This window comes from Salvelinus alpinus, chromosome 2 (assembly GCF_045679555.1).
Source record: "Salvelinus alpinus chromosome 2, SLU_Salpinus.1, whole genome shotgun sequence".
Taxonomy (NCBI): Eukaryota; Metazoa; Chordata; class Actinopteri; order Salmoniformes; family Salmonidae; genus Salvelinus; species Salvelinus alpinus.
The window spans coordinates 23,062,253-23,089,603 of record NC_092087.1 but is presented as its reverse complement, the minus strand read 5'-3'; the positions used below and the strand labels follow the sequence as shown (position 1 = coordinate 23,089,603).

Here is a 27,351-nt window from a genome sequence, read left to right as displayed (position 1 = left end):
ATTGCTTTTGTTTGTCTGATTACATGAAAACTGCTTTTGGTTACATGCCTCCAAATCACACATGTGCATCCAAATGTTGGATTGGATCAGACTCAATTTGGTATGAGTAGCAGGTAGCAAGCCAAGGCTCAGAGCAATTATCCTGAAGTGGATGTACCGGACATTGATTTACATGCAACTCAAATCAATAAAATAATCTGTTAGACAATACCCATTAATGACAAAGAGATATGTAGTCAAAGTAGGTTTAATTGGCCAAGTTTAAACAAAATCAGGACATTTCAACTGTAATTAGCAATACTATAGATACAACCATTCAGTGCTTGACTGATGAACATACAAGCACATACTGTCATATACGTTAGACTATAGCAATCAATGTGTTTCCTCAATTCTCACATTATCCATTCCAGATATATGGCTTATAATTTCTCTACTTAGAAAAATGTGATTAAAAACATACCAGTATATACACAAATACATTCATATCTACATTACAAGGAAGGGAGTTAATTAGTTACTTTCATGTGATTATTGTACCATGTGAAGGTACTGTAATATATAAATTACATGGTATCATACTTAAGACCACAAAATTAGTTCCTTTAAATGTGTTAAAATGTATAAAATGGCATAAGGAATACAAAATGTGTAGACCTTTCAACTACAAGAGCATTCACAATAATGTCTATTTACATGTACAGTTATGATACTGAAAGTGAAAGTCACAGGGTGATTGAGTTACTCCAGAGAAAAGTGGTCCACAGAAGTAAGACATTATGATGTGTTTTTATCACTTTCCACCCCTGCAGGTTTATCATTCTCCTTTGGGACATAAGATTTGTTTGATTCTTTTTTGTCTTCTCTCTTTTCTTTGCTCTTGCTCCTGTCCCGGCGGTCTCGGTCTTTGTCCCTTTCTCGGTCCCGTGCTCTGTCTCTGTCGTTTTCTCTCCTGTCAGGCTCTCTCTCCCTGCCTCTGTCCCGGTCTCTGCTCCTGGTCCTGTCTCTTTTCCTTTCTCTGTCTCTCTCTCGGTCTCTGTTCCTGGCTCTCTCTCGGTCGTAGTCTCTCCTGTCAGGCTCTCTCCCCCTAACTCTGTCCCTTTCTCGGTCACGGTCTCTCTCCTTGTCCTTCCTCTTGTCTGTCTCTGGATTCCTATGCCCGTCTCCCTCTGGAGCCCTGTGCCCGTCTCCCTCTGGTGCCCTGTGCCCGTCTCCCTCTGGTGCCCTGTGCCCGTCTACCTCTGGTGCCCTGTGCCCGTCTACCTCTGGTGCCCTGTGCCCGTCTACCTCTGGTGCCCTGTGCCCGTCTACCTCTGGTGCCCTGTGCCGCTCTCCCTCTGGAGCCCTGTGCCGCTCTCCCTCTGGAGCCCTGTGCCGCTCTCCCTCTGGAGCCCTGTGCCGCTCTCCCTCTGGAGCCCTGTGCCGCTCTCCCTCTGGAGCCCTGTGCCGCTCTCCCTCTGGAGCCCTGTGCCGCTCTCCCTCTGGAGCCCTGTGCCGCTCTCCCTCTGGAGCCCTGTGCCGCTCTCCCTCTGGAGCCCTGTGCCGCTCTCCCTCTGGAACCCTGTGCCGCTCTCCCTCTGGAACCCTGTGCCGCTCTCCCGCCCTCCCTCTGCTGCGGTCTCTCTCCCGGCTGCGTTCCCTCTCTCCTCGGTCTCTCTCCCTGCCCCTGTCCCTCTCCCGGCTCCAGCGCTTGCCCTGGCTCCTCTCCCATGGCCTGGCCCCGTGAGGCCCCTCATGGTCCCTCTCCCTCCTGCGGTCCTCAGACAGATCCTTCTGCCTTTCCGACAATCCAGAGGAAACAGGGATTGGCTCCCGGTCTTTGTGGCCACCCTCAAACCGACTGGCACTGTCTCCACCGCGGGGCTCTGAGCCCTCTCTGGTGGTGCTGCTCCTTCTCATGTCAGGCGAGTGTCGTCGCCAGTGGTCATCCGTGTGGGACTCTGGGCTGTGACCCCCCGTGCGGTTTGGTAGAGGTATGGGGCCCTCTGGAGGGGTCGGGAGCAGTGGCCCACTGTGGCGGGTTGGTCTTAAGTCTCCTGGATTGTCAAGGCGAAACCGGTCAGGTCCTCCGAAATGCTGAGGTGGGCCCCCCCGGTGGTCTTGAGGGTGTCTCTGGTCATCATAAGATCCCCTGTGTGGTGGTGGGGAGGGTGCTCTAGAGCCCCGAAACTGGTTAGGTGGATGGAAATGCTGTTCACCCACATCTCCACTGGGAGGCGCACCTCTCCGCCCCTCATACTGGTAGTGTGGAGGTCCTCTGTAAGAGGGGCCTGGTGGGGGAGCCTGGTTGTCTTTGTACATGTGTGGAGGGGTCTGACCCTGGTGATGGTCCATGCTCTGCTGGTAGGAACCAACACTGGCATTGTTGTACTGGTCTACAGGGCCTCTTGGTGGGTCGATCATGGGTGCTTGGGACCCATGATCCCCAAAATGAGAAGGCGGAGGACCTCTGGGTCCGGGGAAGTGGGATGGAGGGGGTCCTCTGTTGTCAAAGTGGCCTGGGGGAGGCCCTGTGAAGGGAGGAGGGGGGCCTCTGGGTCCAGGGAAGTTGAATGGAGGAGGGGGTCCAGTGAACCTTGCTGGAGCTAAACCATTTTGCCCATCAAAAGTAGGAGGTGGGGGAAGGCCATGGCCCTCCATGAACTGGCCTGGAGGTGGGCCTTGCTGCCCCATGTGCCGGGGAGCCAGGGAACCCATGGGGGCATTGAACATCTGGGGAGGTGGAGCTCTCTGGCCCATCGGCTGGAATGGAGGGGGTCCTCTGGGTTGCATCATGGTCTGGAGTGGAGGTCCAAGGGGTGCCTCATACTGCTGCTGAGAGCCACCCCACTGGTTCTGATAGGGAGGGTAAGCAGCAGGAGTTGACCCATACTGAGAGTACTGAGACTGGTCACTCTCCACTTGCATGGGTGAAGGAACCGGTATGGGTGGAGGTCTCTGCATAGGTAGAGAGCCTGACAAGGAAGGAATACTCTGCATGGGTGGTGGCCCAAGCATTGGAGGTGGACCTTGCATCGGTCGGGGTCCAAGGTGGGGTGGGAAGGTGGCTGTTGGCGGAATGTCAGGAGGAGCTCCATAGTCCATGTAGCCTGATGTTTCCATGTGTAACATGTGGGAGGATTGAGTGTCCACTAGGGTGGAGCTATCCTGGTTGACATTCTGAGACAGTACATGAATTGTAGGTGAAGCTGAGGAGCTGTTTGCGGACATCTTGAAGTAGCCAGAGGACGTAGACTCTTGACTGTTCTGCTCAGAATTAGAAATCTCTCCTGTCTTTAAAATGCTGGCTGCATTTGGCCAAATACTGTATTTGTCAAAGTCACTCTTGGTTGGGTCGACTTTCTCCGATTCCACAGTTCGTTTCTCCACGTAATTGACCTCCATATCAGGTTCTACACGCTCACCTAACAGGGGAATGGACTCCTCTGTTGTGTCTGATTCCAGGAAGGGAAGAGATTCTGTTATAACCTCTTCTTGGGACAGTGGTGTTTCTGGTTCTTGGGCATCAGTCTGTGGTGGTTGCGTGGTGGCTGTGACAGGAGCAGGAAGAGGTGTCTCTTCTTTTTCTATTGAGTCTGAGGTTAGCCTCCTGGGGTCTCTACTCGGCCTGGGGTCCCTGCTCTGCCTTGGGTCCCTTCTCTGGTTAATCAAAGGAGCGGCAGCAGAGGAGGATTTCATCAACTCATCAACCTTTTTTCCCAGCTGCAGGAGCTGACTGTTGGCCAGTAGGGATGGCTGTGAGATCAAGCTGTCAATGACTGAGAACGAGGCAGCTGATGTCCCTTTGGTTGACCCTGGTTGGTGGATGGATTCCTCCTGCTCCTCAAGCTGACGTTTCTGCTCCTCAATCTGTTTGTTGAGATCCTCCAGCATTTTCTGCTGTTTGGTCAGACCTCCAGGTGCGGCCCTGGCTTGACCAGGGACATCAGTCCTGACCTCCTCAAAGATGGTGTCATCCTCCGGATCATAGGCCACATCGTCCAGATCCGTAGCCTCTGGCTGCTTGATGACCTCAGGTTCTTTAACTAACTTCTGGGGTGCTCCATAGCCCATACCTGGGTCATACTCCTCCTCTGGGTCATATGGTCGGTCATCCTCATCCTCCTCCATCTGCTTCTCCTTAGAAATCTGTCCAAACTGCTGAACGATGGGATCAAGCAGAGTAGCGGGGCCGGCTGAGACATCAACAGCACCATGCTCAGAAGGGGACATGGAGGCCTCAGAGTCCTGCATCTTGTTCCCAAACAAAGTCTTCAGGATGGTCTGAAGGGGGGTGGCATTGGTAGCAGAGGACGCAGCAGAGCTGGAGGAAGGTGACTCTCTGCCTATAGCAGGGGCTTTGACAGAGGACAGGAAGGACAGCACTGATGAGGCTGCCATGGAGGTGGATGAGGTCCCTGAGGAGCTGAGAGGGGGAGGTGTACCTGGGGGGGATGTGTTGAAGGGAAGATCTTGGGTGTACCGCAAGGCTTTCTCTGCTTTCACTTCAGCCTTGACGGCTGAGGTTGGTTTTGGAAGGCCTGTGTCATCTAGGTCTCTGATTTGGGTCATGGAACGCTTCTCTTCAGTCTCAAAGGAGGCTACAGCACGCTTCTTGTCCTTCTGGCAGATCACCAAGCCGAGGAGGAGGTTAGGGCGCGCTGGCTCAAGACCTACAAGACAGAAAGGTAAAATAATGAAAATGTAATAAAAACATTCTAGAACATATGTATCCACTCACATACTTGTATACTGCATATCTCAATTAGAATCAAAAAAACATTTCCAGAGACACAGATCTGTTTGAAGTGGTCTTCACTTTCCATTTTGAATTGTTCAAAGAATCGATAACATGAGCAAACAATGCCACCTGTATAATCAGGTAAAAGTATAACCATTAAATTATAATATGAATGTGTCAAAAGAATACAAAACAAGAATTGTAGGCCATAGACAACCTTTATAAAAGTAGTAAGAATCATCAAAATGCTGAGCAGTCAAACTTCCCATCATACTTTGAGAAATGTAACTGTCTGCACTGCATTAGACTACATGTTCCTGTTTGATCAAACAACCTCATCACCCTTCAAAGTTACACAAACACTCACATTCACCAGTTTCAAAAGGCTTTTCATCTTCCTAGATTGTCATTAGTATGCATTCTCATGAAGTCACTTGTAAATAAGTGGACATTTCCAAATATTTATTACGATGCCATATAAAAAAGACAATATATGTGTTGTACAGTGCATTGCACTCAGCTTACTTTTTTAAAGACACATACCAACCCAACCTCTGCTGACAAACTAAATGGATGTGTTTCTTGATTCTTAAATTCAGTCTGACAAGTGGTTGAAAGCCATAGATTATTCTTGTCCTTAATCTTCTTGAAAACAGCAACATGAGTGGGCCAATCTCTGTCCAAGGCTCACTGAGCTGGACCTCTCTCAAGATAACTTACCATGGCTCCCCAGGCATTCAGTTTGTGGTATGGGATGGGCTAGGTGCAGGTCAGGTGCTGCCGCTTCAGTTATGACATGTAAGTACTGGAGATCCACTAATGCAGTACACCAAGTTGCAGTGTAGAACACTTTAAATGTAACATACTGTGGCAGATGTCATTTTCAGAAACAACATCATTACCCAAACATTTTTCACTGGAGTATCTACAGTGCAGAATAAAAGGTGAGCCTTAAAAACAACAGGCTGAGACTGACATCTAAGGTGGCACCAACCTGTGATGCACAACATCCTTTATTTAAGACAGACATGTGATACAAGATAATATACACAAGTACAGAGAGTGCACAGAAAAAGTACAGAGGGATGTTCAAAGAGGAAGGCAACAACAAAAGCACATGATCGCCCCCTACAGTGTATATCATAAATCAACTTCATGAAACAAGCTCTCATTTCACACAGAAGAAAACAAACTAAACCCTGAAGATACTTACCACTCAGAAATAAACTATAGACTGACATCATTACTAACTTAATTATGTTCAGGTATATTGACACATCATATTGAAACCAGTGTGTGGATTATCAGAGGCCTCTGTGTCTCCCTGCAGATGCTTACCTGGCCCATCGAAGGGTAACAGTTTGGAGGGCAGAGGGTCCTTGGAGCTCAGGGGGATGAGGTACAGGTCTTTGATGCGGCGGTTGTTGTTGGCGACCACTCCAAAGCGCTTCCTGCTACTGAAATAGGAGAAGAGAGAGACATAGGCCACCTCCTCTTCCTCTGTGGCTGGATGGAACCGGATCAGACACAGCTCCTGGGGACAGAGCAAACCCAAAGAGAGAGGTATGACCTTAGGGTCCTCGACCAGGAAGTAGGTTGTGTATAAATACCTCATGGTGAACAGCTTTACCTTGGACAGAGACGTTTTTAGTTTCCCCACATAGTCCCACACGGTGCTGGGGGAGATTCGGCCTCCGATGTGGATGGTGTCAGGTAGATCCTATACAGGATTAACAATGTCACCTTTGTGTTGAACTCTGATGACATTATTACCACATCTATTCACAACCAGATCAAACAAGTAATACATTTATTCTGGTCAAAATTGAGTTCAAGTTTCACTATGATTAAAATATAACAGCTGTCATGTCAGTCTCTGAGTTATTAGTTCTACAATGTGTTTTTTCTTAGCTCACGTAAAAAAAACTACCATTGACCTAAGTTTTTTTCAAACAAATGAATAACCAACCTCTTTCAGGTGCTCAAAGGTTCCTGAGACCAGGTATGCTTTAGTGACAAACTTAGCCACGGTGTGCATGTTGACGAATCCTTTCCACATCATCTCCTGACTATGGAGGAAGATGGCAGTCTCACCCTCTGGAGGAGGCTCTGACGAGGCAGCTTTCTGCATGACGGGCCTGGGGATGGAGGGTGGAGGAGCCGGGGGCATGGGGAGGGGCCCCTTGGGCACCACCTCCATCACTACAACCGGAGCGGGCTCTGCTGGGATAGGTCTTGAATAGGACTCTGTTGGAATGGGTCTTGAATAGGTATCTGTTGAGATTGGTGCTACCATGGAGGTGTCTGGGGCTGAGTGGGTGACCGTCACTCCAGAGCTGTGTCTTGCCATGCGGGGATCTCTGCGGGTGATGCTGACAGAGGAGACGGCTGGTACAGTGACAGGGGCTGGGGTCTGGGGTGGAGGCAACATGATGCCTGCGTCCTCATGGTAGGGCAGGGGCTCAGGGACTGGTGTCTCACTGCCGGGATAATTGACCAGGACACCTTCACCTGAGGAGGACCTGGGCAAGCGTCTCACCTCTTGCCTCACCTCGGGCTTCTTGGAGAGTTTGGCCTTCTTGGCTGCTGGTTCATCGTCTGCAGACTTCTGGCCTGGAAGAGAGGAGACAGAGGCTGCTTAAACCTTCAAATCCACTAAGTGAAGCATGGAGTAATAGGAATTAAGATATTTCCTCAGATCTTTGAGGGACATATGCCACCGTTTCTTACATACCATCAAAACACTTCACCTCTCATTCTTTTCATTCATTTTTACCTGTACAGATTTTGCAATTGAGGTCAAAGAGATGGGCCCTGTGTTCGGCCGTGGTGTCCCGCATCATGCTGAAGATATCTGGCAGGGCACTGCCACTCTTCACCCCAGCCTGAACTGAGCCAGAGAAGGGAGTGGAGCCAGCTTCCTCTTGTTCCTGAACACATTGGAAAAGGAGACCAGAGAGACAGTCAAATCAACAAAATGACCTTCAATGGATTCTCAAAATAGCACATAAACCATAGCCAAATCTGATGAGGGCCTGAATACCAAAATTATTCTGAGGAACCATTTGTTGTATGGCAATAAAGTTCTGATACATGAATCATTAGATCAACTGAAAAACAATAGCTACATTTATGCACAGTGGGTGTGATTTGAGTGATGCAAGGGTGCGGGGCAGATGGCAATGAGCTTCAGTAGGACAAAGGGACAGTTTAAAGAAGGATTGGTTGGCAAGATAATTCAAATGTAAAACCACAATATATTACCCAAAGGGAAAATGAAGATGAAAGACAAAACCACCACTTACTGCAGCAGATGCCATGCGAGGAGATGGGGAGGTGCCAGAGACACACACATCTCCATCAGACATTGGAGGAGCGTCCTCCATGTCCACATCAGGGGCGCCAGCATCCTGCCTATGGCTCGATTTGGACTGCCCTGTCTGGGATCTAGCGCTGGGAGCCTATAGGATACAACGTAGGTCATCAACTTAGTGTCTGTAGCAATATATGGGAATATAAGGCTAATGACATGGTCTCTTCAGTAGTGATATTTAGTTGCACAATCAATGAAATTCCAAGTATTGCTCTGTTCATAGAATTATTGGTTTCCATTATCATGTTCTCTTACCTCAGTGGTGTCAGGCTTCCTCCACTCTGAGATCTCTTTGGAGAGCAGCTCATCTGCACTCAGCCTCACCAGCCTGAAGGGGCTGACCTCTCCCCAGACCACCCTGTAGAAAAGGCCCTGAGACAAGAACAACACACTGTCATTCACATAATTCTAGGTCTGGTAGGCTGCGCATCTGGGTTGGAGTGAACATAACTTCCAATATTCAGCAGATTAATTTAAATCCAATTCATGACTCACGATCAATTCATGTTGTAAGTGAATTTACCCACATACCAACAACGCAGTACTATAATATAGAAAGACAGTTTGTCATTAAAATGTACATGGCTTTTCAACATTCAGCATATTTGGTTTAGCATACACAACGTATCGCTTGACTAGTCTCTTCTGCAGACACAAAAGAGCCCACGTCTGTGTTTCTGTGGACTGACCTTGTTTTTGGGGTCCTTCAGGTTGAACATGAGGCCCCTGTACTTGTTCTTGTACTTGCTGTCCGTGCACAAGCAGAGGTTGAACATCTCTTTCTCAATGTTGACAGCCAGTTTTCCCACCTCGTTCTCAGACATATTCAAATCATCACTGTCACTCACCCTGGTGGGACAATGAGATACAACTCACATTTAGAGCATTTCTTATTTTTATTTTTTAATTTATTTTTATTAGTATTTTTATTTTTTAATAAAGATTTCAGGCAAATCTATTTCCCATTGGCCTACAACAGTTTTCTTTTAGAAATATAAACATTCTGATGAATGACCTTAGGTAGCATGAAGTTCACAAAACAATACAAACTATTCTCTCCAATAAACTTATGGGGTACACACCTCTTGTATAGGATGTCTGTGAGCGAGCGGCGGATGTTCTGTCTCATCTGGTTGTTGGGTGGAGCCGTCGGGCACATCATGGAAGGTGCTAAAGTGGCTGGCTCAGGGCGTCGGGAGGAGGGGGCTGGTGAGGACTGGATTCTGGATGGACTACGGCCTAAGGAGTCTCTCTGCTGGGGCTGGGCCTGCTTCTTAGGGATGGTAAAGCTGGACTTGCCGACCCTCAGGGCCCCTGTGACGTGATGTCGTGGGGCATCTAGAGAGCCAGGGGCAGAAGGGGTCAGGACAGCAGGTGGTGGTGGTGGTGGTTTCTTGGATTTGGTTGTTTTGCTAGGAGTGGGATATGGTTGTTTCTTTGGTGCCTTAGCACTGCTGACTGGAGATGCTGGTTTATTGCGTCTGGTGTATATCTTTAATACTTTGGGGCCAGGAGACTTCTTTCCTCCTTTGAGCAGCACTGTAGAAGCAGGAGACTTCTTCTCAGGATGGGTTGGTTCCTTCTCACTCTGGTCCTCTTCACTCTCCTTTTCAGGAGCTGCGAAGGATAAAACAACTTATTTTAAACTTAAGTACAAACAGTATGTGAACCATCATAAACATAATGTCAAGTAAATAGAATTCTGAATTTGGAACATGTAGGAATATTCAATGTGATCTTGAGGTGGTGTAAGATATCCCCACTTAGATTCACTTAATGACTGTCAGACAGCATCTGACCAGAATGCATACAAAAAACACAAAATATTGGTGATTTGAAGACAGGACCTCCTCTCTTTGTTGGATGTAGAAATAAATACCTTGACGTTAGAAACACAAAATGGTTAAATACATCTTTCCACACACTGAAAAAGCCAACAATATGCATACATACAACAATGGGTTGAATAAATATAAAAACAGAACGTTAGAACTTAGAAATCTCCATTATTCTCCGGCAAAAATGTATCGCCATCATGTTGGCGGTGCAATTTCAATCCTCTTAACATCAGTTGAAATGGTGGTAATCCTTTTCATGAAGAATGTCGGCAAGACAACACTTCAGTCTTATCAGAAAGGATGAGCTGACTAAATCCTCACAGGCCTGACTGTGTACTAAGCAACAGTGCTCTCTGATATGAATGGTGCCTGCATAACCAACATTTTACATCCGTTCCTGAGCTACAGCACTGGACCCCAATCAACAACCCATTAGATAAGAACAGATACTAGATGTGTCCAAAGACACCCTGTCTAGAAAGTCACTGGGTACAGGCATTTCTCCACAAAACGAAAATTCTATTGCTTTCTCCCTTTGTCTGGTCTTTGAAGATCCCACCAGTTGACCCACTCTATCAAGTGGCCCAAAAACAACCAATGTTTCCCAAAAGTTCAACTGAACTTGGAACTTACCATGTCAAGGAAAATAATGTCTGAACATTTTATATCTTCATACTACCCAGCTAAAATTGGATATGTTCACCACTGAAAGTAGAGCTGTGAAGCTAGCAAAGCTAGCAAAGAAAACAGTGTAGTGATATCCTAACACCATCTACCTTCAGGGTTACACGCATTTAATGAGAATTCAATAAAGACTAAATATGTATTGTCAAGGAATATTATCAACCTCAACAATCCAATAAAAACTATTCAAGATCAATGCAACATCTTCCACAGACATGGGTTGTGCATACTAGCTCAAATTACATTTGTATGACCATGTCAAAATATGTGCATCTATATTAGTTATAGCTTTGTTAAAGCACATTAAGCTTTTCTGCCATGTCTGTGTTGCTCATTACCAAAGTATGAGAATTTGGGATGTACATGCAAAACGGCAATACCCGAGTGCCATCAAGAGAAAATGTTACTGCCATCACCAACTACACAATTGCTAATTGATCCAGAGACACAATTTCAAGTTGACTGATTTGTACCAAAAAATATAGATCTCGTTGTCAAACAATCAAAATGTCATAATCAGAACTTGTATGTCTGCAAAATAAGATATTACAGATCAGAAGATATAGACATGCAAGCAGGTTGAGTGAATCACATATGACATCCCTCAAGGTCGAGAGTAACAGACAGATGGTATTATGGTGGATAAGATGATTCTGGAGAGCATGAACTACCAAATACCTTGCGACTGCCCTCACACTCCAAAAATCCACAACCTGTAATATCTGCCTTCTTAAGTAACCTGGATAAAGCTAGGAACCAAAGCAGAGTTCCTCATAGTGATAAATATACTAAATTGTCCCTGAATATATCTTTCATATATTTTCATATCAGTAAATCAGAAGTGTGGTATAACTTTTAGGTGACAACAGTCTGCCTCCCTGCTCTTTATGTATAGTTTATGACGACTGTGGTCTTCCACTCTTCTTGTGCAGTCATTCTAATACTTCTGTGCTTCTGTGTCTTCAGCCGGTCTTGTCTCAGTAGAAGAAACTATAGATTTCCTGTCCCAGCTGTTCCCCAGTCTGTCCGCTTCAGACTTGCACTTCCTCCTGGCACGGTGTAGATCTGTGGCACATGCTGTCAGAGCAACTGGCCAGGACATCCCCAGTAATCCAAGACCTCTCCCATAATCAATCAAGGCATCCAAAATCTGTCTTAACACCTTTTATTTTATTGCCAGTGTCGCAGAGGGAGTTTGGATGCATGACATTCAATATGAATAATAATGCAAACTATTTTAAAACCCAGCACGTTATTTACAAAACTAATAGTGAATACTTCCTTGGCTGCGCTGAAGAAACTTATGGCTTAATTAAATCAGCAGTGAGCTGTATTTCTGTATAGTCAACTGTATAAATCCAGGGATAAAACGTCACAGACCTACCTGCTGGAGAGAAGAGGGAGGGACTGCCTTCAGATGAACAGCAAGAGGAGCACGTGGAGATACTCACACGCTCCACATGGTGCCAACACACAAACAGCATACAGTAACCTAGAATTTATATGAATCTACACAAGTAATCCCCAACCATTGTTTTGTTCATGGTTACTGATTTTCTTTTTAACAATAGGGTTTTCAAAATAAATCCTAAAATACTTACCTTTGTATCCATTCATTGCAATGTGTACTTACCCACTCTGCATACCTGACTAAGTAACCATGCCCTGGCAACATACTCAGAATACATCCGGGGACCCATTGTCATTACAGTTTTCCCCAAAGATATGGGTCATTCATCTAAGCCATTACGTCACCATGATAACAACCACATTTATAATGGGCAAACAACGTGGTTTTTCAAAGAACCCGTAATAGATCAATGCATATCATACATTCAACTGTCTCACTTGACAACCCCTATAGTGTGAGAAGATAAACAGTTAAGAGTGGATTATTAAGACCTTCAAAGAGATACATACACGTTTTGTTTAACACTGTTGGTGGTGCTATGGGTGTAGTCTTTTCTGGCGTTACTGCATTGTAATTATGGTCGCTGGACCAGGACGACATGGCGGGTGGCGGTGGATGCTCTTCGTGTGACTCTTCATCACCATCCTCATCAGCCTCACCGTCAGACTCTTCCTCCTCTGTGGACTTCTTGCTGGTCTTCCTCCCAGTGGTGGAATTCTTCTGGATGGACAGACAGACATTCACTCAAATCAGTAACGGGCACAGGAAGGGTTTCATAGCAAAATATTGAAAGTTATGGTGTTATGTATGTAATTGATGACAGCTTTGCACACTCTTGGCATTCTCTCAACCAGCTTCATGAGGTAGTCACCTGGAATGCATTTCAGTTAACAGGTGTGCCTTGTAAAAATTGCATTTGTGGAATTTCTTTCCTTCTTAATGTGTTTCAGCCAATCCGTTGTGTTGTGAAAAGGTCGGGTTGGTATTCAGAAGATAACCAAGTCCATATTATGGCAAGAACAGCTCAAATAAGCAAAGAGAAACGACAGCCCATCATTACTTTAAGACATGAAGGCCTTAGTCGCAAAAACCATCAAGCGCTATGATGAAACTGGCTCTTATGAGGACCGCCACAGGAAAGGAAGACCTGGAGTTATCTCTGCTGCAGATGATAAGTTAAAGTTACCAGCCTCAGAAATTGCAGCCCGAAAAATTGTTTCACAAGTAACAGACACGTCAACATCAACTGTTCAGAGGAGACTGCATGAATCAGGTCTTTGTGGTCGAATTGCTGCAAATAAATCACTACTAAAGGACACCAATAAGAAGAAGAGATGTGCTTGGGCCAAAAAACACGAGCAATGGACATTAGACTGTTGGAAATCGGTCCTTTGGTCTGATGAGTCCAAAGTTGAGATTCTTGGTTCCAACCGCCGTGTCTTTATGAGACACAGAGTAGGTGAACCGATGATCTCCGCATGTGTGGTTCCCACCGTGAAGCATAGAGAAGGAGGTGTGATGGTGTGGGGGTGCTTTGCTGGTGACACTGTCTGATTTATTTAGAATTCAAGGCACACTTAACCAGCATGGTTACCACAGCATTCTGCAGCGATATGCCATCCCATCTGGTTTGGGCTTAGTGGGACTATCATTCGTTTTTCAACAGGACAATGACCCAAAACACACCTCCAGTCTGTGCAAGGGCTATTTGACTAAGAAGGAGAGTGATGGAATGCTGCATCAGATGACCTGGCCTCCACAATCACCCAACCTCAACCCAATTGACATGGTTTGGGATGAGTTGGACCGCAGAGTGAAGGAAAAACAGCCAACAAGTGCCCAGCATATGTGAGAACTCCTTCAAGACTGTTGGAAAAGCATATCAGGTGACTGACTACCTCATGAAGCTGGTTGAGAAAATGCCAAGTGTGTGCAAAGCTGATAAGGCAAAGGGTGGCTATTTGAAGAATCTCAAATATAAAATACACTTGTTTGGTTACTACATGATACCATGTGTGTTATTTCACAGTTTTGATGTCTTAAGTAAAAATAAAGAAAAACCCTTTTCGTGAGTAGGTGTCCAAACTTTTGACTGGTACTGTATATACAATTTTAAACTGCTGCCAATTCATTATGTTGGGGGAAGAATTACAATTTAGTAAATCATATGACAGTTGTCTGTAATTTATTAGACACCGCTGAATAGATGAAATAGCTATTGAATAGCAATCAAATGACGGCAAATATATTTATCCTGGGGCAATGTCCCCCTGTCTCTCCTCCACAAGATGTTCCTCAGACCAGAATTGTGTTCTGTAGTTCCAACTGATGCAATCAATCACCAACCTTCCCATGAATGTTTGCTACCAATGACTCAGAAAAAATAACAATCTAGCAAGTAACCAATAAACATTATTTCAGGTCACTATAATTACTCAGATATTTCTGAAAGAAATCTAACCAGTTGTATAACCCGTTGGTAATGAGATATTCACACTCAAAATTGGTGTACCTTTTTTGGCCTGATTTAGAGAACGTCTTTCAAAACATTGGAATGTATGAGGCCTATGCTTAATTTGGGCTCCACACAATATATTACTAACCAGTTTCAGTAGGTAAAAATGTAAACATCTTCGGTATCTTATGAACCCCATGTTTACCTTGGGCGTTGCCCTGGTACCAGGTGTTTTCTTCTGTCCCTTGGCCTTGTCTTGGTCTTTCTGCTTAGGTTCATCTTTCTGCTTGGGCTCGGAGATGGACTTGGCTGCCATGGCTGCGGCGGCATGTCTCAGGATACACTCGCTGCCGCAGTAGACAGAGTCCTTCAGGGCGTTCTTCTCACAGCCTGGCCCGATACATTTGGGCAGATTAGACTCCTCTGCAGCCTGTTGAAAGTCAAACAGGTCACAGAGGTGCACACGGTTGTTCCAAATACAGGCTGTCCTGATACAACTGAAACGAAAACCTACTTTCACTACAAACAATAAACACCTCTCAGAGTTTGATATGTTGCCATTGTTTACACATTGAGTGCTTTTATTCAATTATTAGTAATAAAATAGAAACCTTCAATCAAGTATTCACACTCATCCCTAATATGGAGCTCTCAGATGTCTTTCAGAAAGCTATTATTGGCATGACAAACTTGAACAGGTTTTTTGTTGGGTTCATCCACTGGAGCTATGAGAAAAGTAATAGAAAACCTACTGCCTGAAAAATCTTGATCTTCTTTTTTCCACTGGGGTTTGTTGTTTTCTCTATTCTCCCTTTAATACCCAAGTCATCGCCACCCTTCTCATCTGCACCAGCAGCAGCTGTAGGTGAGGAGGCTGCCACAGAGGGGCTCTGCTCGGCCTTGCGGGCTCCAGGGACAGCTGCTTTGAGTTTGCCATTGGGCTTGGCTGTCTGGCTCTTCTGGGTGGTGCAGTTGGGGCAGACGTAGTCCTCCCCGTTCCTCTCCATCAGACGTCCACGAGCCTCAGTGATGCCCACACAGTCTCCATGGAACCACTCCTCACAGCGGTCGCAGCAGATCATGAACCTGGGCGCACACAGAGCACTTAGCAGAGCATAGAGAGACTACTATGCAAACAGTAGCAATGGGAGGGTTACATATTGTGATATTATTTTTGACAATTTATATCACATTGTTTTGACAATGTCGCTATATTTTTGCGCTAGTTGGCTGTACCTGCACCAAAACTCCAGTATTTTACTTTCACAGCTTGTTCTCCATCTTTTAAAAAGGGGGCCAATTTGTTTTGAGCACTTTTATTTTCCTGACTGATCAAAATTTGTTTCTCATGGCTTTCTCTCTGGTCCAGCGACCATGTGGTGAGCAATATGAAACATTGAATCATAGTAAATTAACAGTATCGAATCGCAATACATATCCTATTGGCTGCAAAGTATTGTGATAATAGTTTACAAGTCAAGGACATCACTCAGGTTAACTAATCACTAACTATTCATCCCCTTGTAGGTGGGAAATGGAGGCTATTTTGATCACAATCCGTAATCCATGAAGGATCAGACAAAGCATTTGTAAGTACTAAAGGCATCAGATTTCCAATTGAAATGCAAAATAACATCCAAATGCTTACCTTTTGTTGTGTTTCTGTCGACAGATGCAGTACAATGCATTAGGGTCATATCCTTCAGCGTCGCCCGAGTCACTGGATGATGAGGATGACGGGTATTCATCATCATCATCTTCCTCTTTGCGGGTTTTTGCCCCTCCTCTGGACTTGGTGTCTCTCTTGTTTGGGTTGGTGCCCCTACTGGCCGCCTTGGCAGGACTGCTGGACCTGGAGGCATGCCTCCCACTGGTCTCCACGGGCTTTCCCTCACTCTCCTCTTTTTCATTTTCCTCCTTCTCGTCCTCCTTCTCTTCTTTTTCTGACACTTCTTTCTTCACAGAGTCCTGCTCTGGCTGCAGCTGCACTATATCCTCCTCCTCTTTCTTTTCAGGGATGATTGTCTTCTTGTCCTCATCCTTCTCCTCCTGGGGCTGAGGCTGGGGCTCTTTGGGTGCATCTCCACTACCCTTCTCTTCGTTGTCAGAGCTTCCATCGTCACTGACCGAGCCACCTCTGCAGCTGCCACGGCCTTTAGCCTTCCGAGTTATCCTCTTCCTGCTCGTCTTCCTCACTGGGGAATCTGGTTTACCCTCTACAGACTTGGCCTCTGTGTTGCCGTCAAAGCTGGCCTCAGAGGCAGTCTCCGCATCTGTATGGGTCTGGGAGGGAGGGTCCCCACCCTCTATGCTGCCAGGTGCACTCCTCCTCCCCACTGTACGCGCTCTCTTGGTGGTGAGCAGGAACTCCTCCAACTTGTCAGTGCGTTTGGCCTGCCTCCCGCTGCGGCGCACAGGCCCTACTTGGCCATCCTGGATCTCAGCAGTCGTGTCTCCTGGCATTTCTCTCTTGGCTATGGTGGTCCGGCGGAATCCCCAGGTCTTCTTGAACTCGCTTGTGGTCTTAGCAGATTGCTCCGTCTCCTCTAGCTTTTCCTCCGTAGCATTGTCACCGTGCTCTTGGTCTTCTTTATCTACTATGTCCTTCTGGACCTTATTGTCCTCTGGGATAGCTGTTGATGGTATAGACACATTAAGGGCAACGAATAATGTGTTTACGTGAAGCAGCAGATTTTGCCAATCAAAAGACTATGATTTACTAAGCTAATTAGGTCTTCAAAGCGTATATAGCAATAGTGAAATCCATTGTGATTCTAGTAATCCTGACCCTACACACTAATCAACACCGTACAAAGAGTAATTACAGAGAATCCAGCAGTGCAGTGCCCATTAAAGTTAGACAAACAAGATGCCCCTGTCATTGACAAGGGAAAGGAAGCTAGTCCAAGGTACCTTGAGAGCTGCTATCCATAGGGTCCTGGCTCTGCTCTGGCTCGAGAGCTAGATAGAGCTCAGGGCTCACATTCTCCTCCATAGATGATGGAGTCACTCACTACTTTCAAACAGAACGTCTACAGTTAAGAGAAGAGCACAAGAGACGAGCTTGAGATAGCTACTCTGCAACTCCATTTAACTGAAGAGTGTGGTTGTTTTGGGGAGGGTGGGTAAAGCAGCACTTTGTCAATGTTCAACTACTTTCTTCATATCGATAGACAACCCTTTTCCCAAAATTATTTGAATTTGTTTTTGTCAGCCATTGCTGTCGTCTTTTCATACCATCAATTTTCCTCCTTTCCACAAAATGGCTACAGCAGGTTGGCTGCTGTAGTTATAATGATAACTCTACCCGTAGTTGAATAGTGAATTTATCCTTGTGAGCCTAGTTCTTGTTACACCACAACCATGGTAAAATGACAAAACAGCAGCAGAAGAATTTTGATTAAACGAAGTTATGAGTATTTTAAAACACCTCCTACAGAACAATATTTGTACATCTTCAGAAAAAACAGTTTTACAATGCCATATTATCACCTTGCTGTTCATTGTTACCTCTTAAAATATTTGATATTGAAAATGATATTGGAAGGACAGAAAATCTGAGGCAGTTCACTAATTGGGCCAAATTTTCCCATGTTGTCAAATTCATACAATTAAGCAATAAGGGCCGAGGGGGTGTGGTATGTGGCCAAGGGCTGTTCTTAGGCACGACGCAATGCGGATTGCCTGGATACAGCCCTTAGCCGTGGTATGTTTGCCCTATATCACAAACCACAGACGTGCTTTATTGCTATTATAAACTGGTTATCAATGCAATTAGAGCAGCAAAAATAAATGTTTTGTCATACCCATGGTATATGTTGTTATAAACTGGGTGGATCGAGCCCAGAATGCTGATTGGCTGACAGCCGTGGTATATCAGACCGTATACCAAAGGTATGACAAAACGTTTATTTTTACAGCTATAATTACGTTGGTAACCAGTTTATAATAACAATAAGGCACCTTGGGGGTTTGTGATATATGCCCAATATACCACGGCTAAGGGCTGTGTCCAGGCAATCCGCGTTGCGTCGTGCATAAGAACAGCCCTTAGCCGTGGTATATTGGCCATATACCACACCTCAGGCATTATTGCTTAAATATACCACGGATGTCAGTAAATCAGCATTCAGGGCTCGAACCACCCAGTTCATAAAAACTATATAGAACACCACTACTGGGACAAGCCTAGTCTGTTGAAACATCTACATTTACAGGATTCCTATGGTTTACAAAAGAAATGGAACCACCGTAAATCAAACAAATGAGTGCATGGCATCTGTTCTTTGACAGAATAAAACACGAGCCTACCTGCTGCTCTGTAGTGGTAGGGCACTGATAAAGTGCTTCTCTGATGAGAAAAATGCTCCTTTTCCACTCACAGCAGGTTCTGATCAGTACTCATCACAGGTCTGGTACTGGGATCTTGGACCTGTAGATAAGTCAGAAAACATCCATTAAGCATTTGAGGGTATGGAAATTGCAACAGTATACAGCCTTGAAAAGCATAATGCATCACAACAGGTTGGCACCCATCCAACTCCTAACTTTTTTTCAATGTGTGGGACACTTTCAGGGACTTCAGATCATACAACACCACGGATTCCAAATTCAAGACACTGCTGAAACAGAGGTTGTTCTCTGACAGTTTGTCTATATGAGACCCACTTCCTTTAGTGTCATGATAACACACATTAGCAACAATAATTCACTTCATCTAGACCTATTGAAATAAAAGGTTGCAACATAATAGAATAGTGACTACTGCAAAAAAGGTTCAGTGTGTAGGGTACAGACATAGTCAACTTGTTATAAAATATTTGTCGTAATCAAGACACACCAGTAGATAATCATTCAGCCCCACCTAATTTAATTCAGATTAACAAAAAATGTGTCCCAATCACAATTGATGACTAAACAAACCTAAATCCCACTTTGTAGTTATCCTTATCAAATAATTATTATCAAAACACAACAAATAGGCCGACATGTTATAAACAATGCTCCCCCCAAACAGTTGGAACTGAAAACAGATAACTAAACCTGGACAGGTAGCATTTAGATTATAATTTATTTTTAAAGCATCCCTCTCTGTAGTATGATAAGCAATAGCCCTGAGCAAAAGTGCCAAACCACAGATTACTCAATAAAAGATTCCTAATAGTCGAAGTAATTTAAGTTAAAATATTTTAACTATTTGATCAACAGACATTTTAAGAAAAGGGAATATATTCTCCACAATCAAAGCATCTAGCTATATTTTGAAATAACGTTCAGATCAGTCTGGCCTTGACCATTCCACTGACAATACCACAAGCATGAGGACCTCCAAATAATTTCCACCTCAAACATGTCTGAGAAACAGGTGTAGAACAAATAGAACCAACCATGTTGAAATTGTATATTTAAACATTCAAAGCATGGACACTATCCTACAACAATGACGTGAGTGACTCAAATGAATAATCAATACAGCATGAACGGTGAGACAGCCTATAGGGAAGTCAGAGACCTGGCAGTATGGTGCCTGGACAACAGCCTGTCCCTCAACGTGGGCAAGGCAAAGGAGCTTATCGTGGACTACAGGAAACGGAGGGCCAAACACGCTTCCATTCACGCTGACGGGGCTGTGGTGGAGCGGGTCGAGAGCGTCAAGTTCCTCGATGTCCACATCACTAAGGACCTATCATGGTCCAAACACAGCAACTTAGTCGTGAAGAGGGCATGATAGGGATGCCGATATGGCCTAAAAAAAATCTGATCTTGATTATTATTTAATTTTTTTACGATATACAGTGCATTCGGAAAGTATTCAGACCTCTTGACTTCTTCCACATTTTGATACGTTACAGCCTTACTCTAAAATTGATTAAATGGTTGTTTTTCTCATCAATCTACACACAATTACCATAATGACATAGCACGAACAGGTTTTTCGATTTTTTTTGCAAATATATAAATCTGAAATATCACATTTACATAAGTATTCAGACCCTTTACTCAGTACTTTGTTGAAGCACCCTTGGCAGCGATTACAGCCTCGAGTCTTAGGTATGATGCTACAAGCTTGAGGTCGGCCGATTAATTAGGGCCGATTTCAAGTTTTCATAACAATCGGTAATCTGCATTTTTGGATGCCGATTATATTGCATTCCACGAGGAAACTGCATGGCAGGCTGACCACCTGTTACACGAGTGCAGCAAGGAGCCAAGGTAAGCTGCTAGCTAGCATTAAACGTATCTTATACAAAAAACAATCAATCTTCACATAATCACTAGTTAACTACACATGGTTGATGATATTACTAGGTTAACTAGCTTGTCCTGCGTTGTATATAATCAATGCAGTGCCTGTTAATTTATCATCGAATCACAGACTACTTCGCCAAATGGGGGATGACTTAACAAATGCACATTCGCAAAAAAAACACAATCGTTGCACGAATGTACCTAACCATAAACATCAATGTCTTTCTTAAAATCAATACACAGAAGTGTATTTTTTTTAACCTGCATATTTAGTTCAAATAAATTAATGTTAGCAGGCAATATTAACTAGGGAAATTGTGTCACTTCTCTTGCGTTCATTGCACGCAGAGTCAGGGTATATGCAACAGTTTGGGCCGCCTGGCTCGTTGCCAACTAATTTGCCAGAATTTTACATAATTATGACATAACATTGAAGGTTGTGCAATGTAACAGCAATATTTAGACTTAGGGTTGCCACCCGTTCGATAAAATACGGAACGGTTCCGTATTTCACTGAGAGAATAAACGTTTTGTTTTCTAAATTATATTTTCGGATTTGACCATATTAATGACCTAAGGCTCATATTTCTGTGTTTATTATATTATAATTCAGTCCATGATTTGATAGAACAGTCTGACTGAGCGGTGGTAGGCGGCAGCAAGCTCGTAAGCATTCATTCAAACTTTACAGCGTTTGCCAGCAGCACCTAGCAATGCTTGATTCACAGCGCTGTTTATGACATCAAGCCTATCAACTCCTGAGATTAGGCTGGCAATACTAAAGTGCCTATTAGAACATCCAATAGTCAAAGTTATATGAAATACTAATGGCATAGAGAGAAATAGTCGATGCGTCATAATTCCTATAATAACTACAACCTAAAACTTCTTAACTGGAAATACTGAATAACTGGGAATATTGAACCACCAGCTTTCAAATGTTCTCATGTTCTGAGCAAGGAATTTAACTTTCACTTTCTTCTCCAACACTGTTTTTGCATTATTTAAACCAAATTGAGCATGTTTCATTATTTAGAGACTAAATAGATTTTATTTATGTATTATATTAAGTTAAAATAAAAGTGTTCATTCAGTATTGTTGTAATTGTCATTATTACAATAATACATGTATTTTTTTTTAATCAGACGATTAATCGGTATCAGCTTTTTTTGGTCCTCCAATACATTGGTATCGGCGTTGAAAAATCATAATCAGCCGACCTCTACTTGGCACACCTGTATTTGGGGAGTTTCTCTCATTTTCTCTGCAAATCCCCTCAAGCTCTGTCAGGTTGGATGGGGAGCGTCATTGCACAGCTTTTTTCAGGTGTCTCCAGAGATGTTCGATAGGGTTCAAGTCCAGGCTCTGGCTGGCCACTCAAGGACATTCATAGACTTGTCCCAAAGCCACTCCTGCATTGTTTTGGCTGTGTGTTTAGGGTAGTTGTCCAGTTGGAAGGTGAACCTTCGACCCAGTCTGAGGTCCTAGGCGCTCTGGAGTAGGTTTTCATCAAGGATCTCTCTGTACTTTGCTCTGTTCATCTTTCCCTTGATCCTAACTAATCTCCCAGTCCCTGCCGCTGAAAAACAGCCCCACAGCACGATGCTGCCAACATCATGCTTCACCGTAGGGATGGTGCCAGGTTCTCCAGGCGTGACTTTTGGCATTCAGGCCAAAGAGTTCAATCTTGGTTTCATCAGACCAGAGAATCTTGTTTCTCATGGTCTGAGTCCTTTGTTTTGGCAAACTCCAAGTGGGCTGTCATGTGCCTTTTATCGAGGAGTGGCTTCTGTCTGGCCACTCTGACATAAAGGCCTGATTGGTGGAGTGCTGCAGAGATGGTTGTCCTTCTGGAAGGTTCTCCCATCTCCACAGAGGAACTCTGGAGCTAGTGACCATGAGGTTCTTGGTCACCTCCTTGACCAAGGCCCTTCTCCCCTGATTGCACAGTTTGGCCAGGCAGCCAGCTCTATTTAGAGTTTTCGTGGTTCCAAACTTCTTCCATTTAAGAATGATGGAGGCCACTGTGTTCTTGGGGACCTTCAATGCAGCAGAAACTTTTTGGTTTGTGCCTCGGCACAATCCTGTCTTGGAGCTCTACGGACAATTCCTTCTTGCTCTGACATGCACTGTCAACTGTGGGACCTTATACAGACAGGTGTGTGCAATATCAAAACATGTCCAATCAATTGAATTTTACAACAGGTGGACTCCAATCAAGTTGTAGAAACATCTCAATGATGATCAAGCGAAACAGGATGCACCAGAACTCAATTCCGAGTCTCATAGCAAAGGGTCTGAATACTTATGTAAATAAAGGTACCTGTTTATTTATTTTCGTATAATTTCAAAACATTTCAAAAAATAACTTTTCGCTCTTTTCATTATTGGGTAGTGTGTGGATTGATAATTTAATCCATTTTAGAATAAGGTTGTAATGTAATAAAATGTGGAAAACGTCAAGGGGTCTGAATACTTTCAGAATGCACTGTATATCTCCACCCCAAAAAATACATTCTCTAAATAAGCTTTGTTGCACATTTTAAAAGGTCAATACACTGCTAAATATAAACCTACCACCATAAGACACGCTAATAATTTAATCAAAATAGTTTAACCTGCTTTTTGCAATAGATCACTGATCTGGCTTTCAAGGCTGTCTATGAAAATGCCCTTTTTGTTATAAATTTTGCCAGAATCATGCACATCTTCTAATAATGAACAACTTCTAGTAGCAGGCATTATAGAAAATTAACACAGGTTTGTCTCAGACAAATCCATCAAGCACAAGCCCGCGTGCTAGTGAGTAGCCAAGATAACTTGCTATTTCAAGTCTAGCCTACTTGGATCTATTTGCTTGCCAACAAAGTTGTACAGTTGAACTGTGATTAATAGACCCTCTAGCCTGTTCACTTTGTTTAGATATTGAAATCAAGTGGCCTACCTGGATAAGATGCTTATTTCTCAGAATGAAAATGAGTTGCCAATCCCTTTTAATGCTCATTGCACAATTAGAAAACACAGACCAGACTGCTGACGTTTACGTCTGTGGCTAAAATGCTGCTAGCGGTATGTGGTAAAGCCCGGAGCGACATTAACTGAGCATTAATTTCCCACAATCATGTTCATTGATACTCTCGTTTTAGTAGGGTCTGCTCTGCTCTACATTTTGGGAGTGAGTCATAAAAAGGGTATCGTTAGAAAGGTTAAGTTGTCGTCTGCTACAGTAAAATAATGTATCTAAGCGTTTCAGTGGCCATATGACCGATTCTGCTGGACCAAACTTCAAATAGCGAGTTTAAATAGCTTGTTGTCAGAGAATAAATTACATTTCGTCTTGCGAGTAGGCTGGGGGAGGGGCTTTGTGTCTGAGTGGGAAGTTGCGAAGGAGACGGATCACTCATAAAAACTGAAAATACGACAAACCTAGTCTAGATTCTAGCGATACAGGCAGTTGGAACATCGCGCTATAGCATACATTATAATTAATCATTTGATATATCGCCCAGCCCTAGGGCACGACAATGGCTCTTCCCCCTCAGGAGGCTTAAAAGTTTCAGCATAGGCCCCTCTGATCCTCAAAAAGTTGTACAGCTGCACTATTGAGAGCATCTTGACTGCTCGTCATCTGACCGTAAGGTGCTAAAGAGGGTAGTCGTACGAACCAGTACATCGCTGGGGTCGAACTCACTGCCATCCAGGACCTCTAAACCAAGTGTTGTTAGAGGAAGGCCCACACAATTGTCAAAGACTCCAGCCACCCAAGTCATACTGTTCTCTCTGCTACCGCACGGCAACCGGTACTGAACAGGCGAAACCTCTAGGACCAAAAGGATCCTGAACAGCTTCTAACCTCAAGCCACAAGATTGCTAAATAGTTCAACCAAATAGCCATCCGGACTAACTATTTTTTACTCTATATCCACACACTCACATTTGTCAGTTACACACTGCTGCTACTGTCTATCCTGTTGCCTAGTCACTTTCCCTCTACCTGTATGTACATATCTACCTCAATTTCCTCGTACCTCAGCACATCGACTCGATACTGGTACCCCATGTCTATGGCCAAGTTATCGTTACTCATTGTGTATTTATTCCTCATGTTACTATTTATTATTACTACTATTGTATTCTGCATTGTTGGGAAGGGCCGTAAGTAAGCATCTCACTGTTAGTCTACAGCTGTTAACGAAGCATGTGACAACTACAATTTGATAATATCTCAATGAGAAAGGTAATTGGTGATGGGGGATATACAAATGCAGCAAGAAAAGAGAGACAAGACCATTTCTGCAGTTTTTGGGGTTTGCCTAGGATTCAAGTCAGTCATATTTATCTCTGAATTGGTGCATTAATTGACAGAACATCTGAATCATAATAATAAAACTTAACTGGGTTGTAAAAACATATTAAACGGTCACTAAATAAACACTTCAGACCAACAACTTGACATCAAAATGACATTAGCACAGCTCTGGGAATGGCTTTGGCTGTATAGAAGTTGCCTAATACACAAAGTTGTAAAGTTTTCAAATGTACACCCCATTGTTTGTTTCAATGACTGACAAACACACATGCAGGGAAACATTGACATTTACTTTCACATGTTAAGATTCAATATCCCATTTACATTGGTCTGATTATTCTCAAATGCATTTCTCATCCCTGATTTACTGTTGGGGAGGGTACACCACTGAATATAAATGGTTATTGTACGCCAAAAGACCATATTGATGGTATTAAATGGGCAAATGCAATGCAAAGTAACCACATTTCTACAATTCACCAATAGATGAAGCACTTGCCAAAAGATACAGACCCTACCGTTACACTCGGGGTCAAAAAACGTACCTGAATGCAGGGATGGGATATGCCACTGTACTCCAAATTTTACCTTAATCCACACTTCTCCAGAACATTGAAATACTGCTAGATGTCTGGGAAAACTGCCCTTTTCGGTGCACAATTGCATTTATTCTATTGCCATTTATCCTGTTATCAATAAAATTTACATGTTAATAGAATATTCTGATTACAATTATTATATTTTAATTAAATGCAATATATTAGCTCCCAAAATGTATGTAGGTATATATAGCGGTCTTCATAAAACATTCTGATTGAATGGCTTGTCCTGCACTTTGTAAAAACCCAGAGTGCATATTGGAAAGATATATTGGTTCCTTTCTAAACATAGCAATGTGAATGCAAAGGGACTCGGCCCACAAAATAGGTGAAGTGAACTGGCAAGAGTTGAGTCCTCATTCAAAGGCAGAATGGTAGGCCTATTGACATTTCTTCCCCTCCTTTAAAACATAGTAATTAAGTAAATAGCCTCACCCACAAAATGCAAATGAATTTGAAATGTCTGTATTTGAATTTACAGCAATTCAACGGAAGAAAAAAATACTAACAAGAGAACCACGATGCTGGGATGAGAGGGGTGCACCACGGATTGTTCCCCGATCATGGTCACGACAGACGTGAGAAAACCACTCCCAGAGACCCACCCCAATTGGCATGTTGGGGGAAGGGGTGGTCACTTCAACATTGTTAGCGAGCTACAATGTTATTCTAAACTAAATCGTGGGGAAGTGACAGTGATCGCATACTAATATGCCCGACGTTATTTTACACTGTGCTAGCTAGATAGCTCTCAGTCCAGGCCTAACAGAACACTGCGAACCATCTAGCTAGATATTGACAACCGTTGTAGAAACACATCACATGCTCGACTTTGTCTTTTGGATCATACAAATTATAATCCCGACAGTCATACTCGGGTGGCTGGCAAAGAAGTATCTGAATGACACCGAAGAAACAATCATTGACACAAACCGCTTATCGTGGTACCGTTAACGTAACAGTAGATCGCAAATGCAAGGCGTCTGCGTCCACTGAGAAATCCGATACCGTCGTTCGCTAGATAACGATGATATTTATGTTGGGTGGCTAAATATTATAAGCCACAACTAGCTAACCAAGTACTTGATGTTTTGCAAATGTACTAGATAAAAGCACTGAAGTAGAGAAGCTCGAGAAGGATCACACACCCACCACTTTAATGTAGCAAACTATGTAGCCATCCCAATGCATAGTGACCTCAACATGAATTCATGCCACCAGACAACATGCGTTAATGCACACACAGATAGGGACTCGTTTAAAGCCAAATCATTTAAGTTTACGAACATACAATTAGCGTGATGTATTACCCGCAAATTACGTTAAAAAACGTGGAACGTTAGCTAGGCCACCACCACACTTCGACTGGCTAGCTAGCTTGCTGCTTACAACTAGCTAGATACTTTCAAATATAAACAGCATTCAACCGTATCTAGTAATTGACAAAGAATGCCACACAAGTATACTTTGTGTATATAATACGTTGCAATTCGACCCACTTGTAAACATTGACGATATTTTACGTTCTTGCACAGTCTCCGTTTAGTCCTCCATTTTCATTTCGTGATGGTTGGCTCGCACTTGCTGGCAATGCAGAATGGCGCTGACTGTCAGCTAGAGGAGAGCTATTTTGCTCAGTTGTTACTACAGCGCTAATTCAGGCCAGGGGTGGAAAACCAGATTCTGATGCCAAAACAAACCCCAGGGAAACC

At 43.8% G+C, this 27,351-nt stretch overlaps 1 protein-coding gene across 3 annotated transcripts; it reads right to left on the bottom strand.

Annotated features, from left to right (window-relative positions):
- Nucleotides 1-231: 231 nt before the first annotated feature.
- On the bottom strand, nucleotides 232-27,351 carry LOC139557017 (death-inducer obliterator 1-like). Of its 3 annotated transcripts, none has more exons than XM_071371314.1 (16): nucleotides 27,139-27,351; nucleotides 18,793-18,913; nucleotides 17,395-17,513; nucleotides 16,130-17,114; nucleotides 15,234-15,567; nucleotides 14,687-14,911; nucleotides 12,536-12,746; nucleotides 9,176-9,710; nucleotides 8,783-8,942; nucleotides 8,349-8,465; nucleotides 8,026-8,181; nucleotides 7,497-7,650; nucleotides 6,690-7,333; nucleotides 6,351-6,440; nucleotides 6,059-6,254; nucleotides 232-4,652 (listed from the first exon to the last, which is right to left on the bottom strand). In XM_071371314.1, exons 3-16 carry the CDS (start codon nucleotides 17,474-17,476, stop codon nucleotides 778-780), a joined length of 7,764 nt encoding a protein of 2,587 aa, XP_071227415.1. In that variant the 5' UTR covers nucleotides 17,477-17,513; nucleotides 18,793-18,913; nucleotides 27,139-27,351; the 3' UTR covers nucleotides 232-777. The 3 variants fall into 3 exon arrangements, with proteins under 3 accessions (XP_071227415.1, XP_071227421.1, XP_071227430.1); XM_071371320.1 differs by having other exon boundaries at nucleotides 12,536-12,743; XM_071371329.1 differs by lacking the exon at nucleotides 17,395-17,513 and having other exon boundaries at nucleotides 27,139-27,268.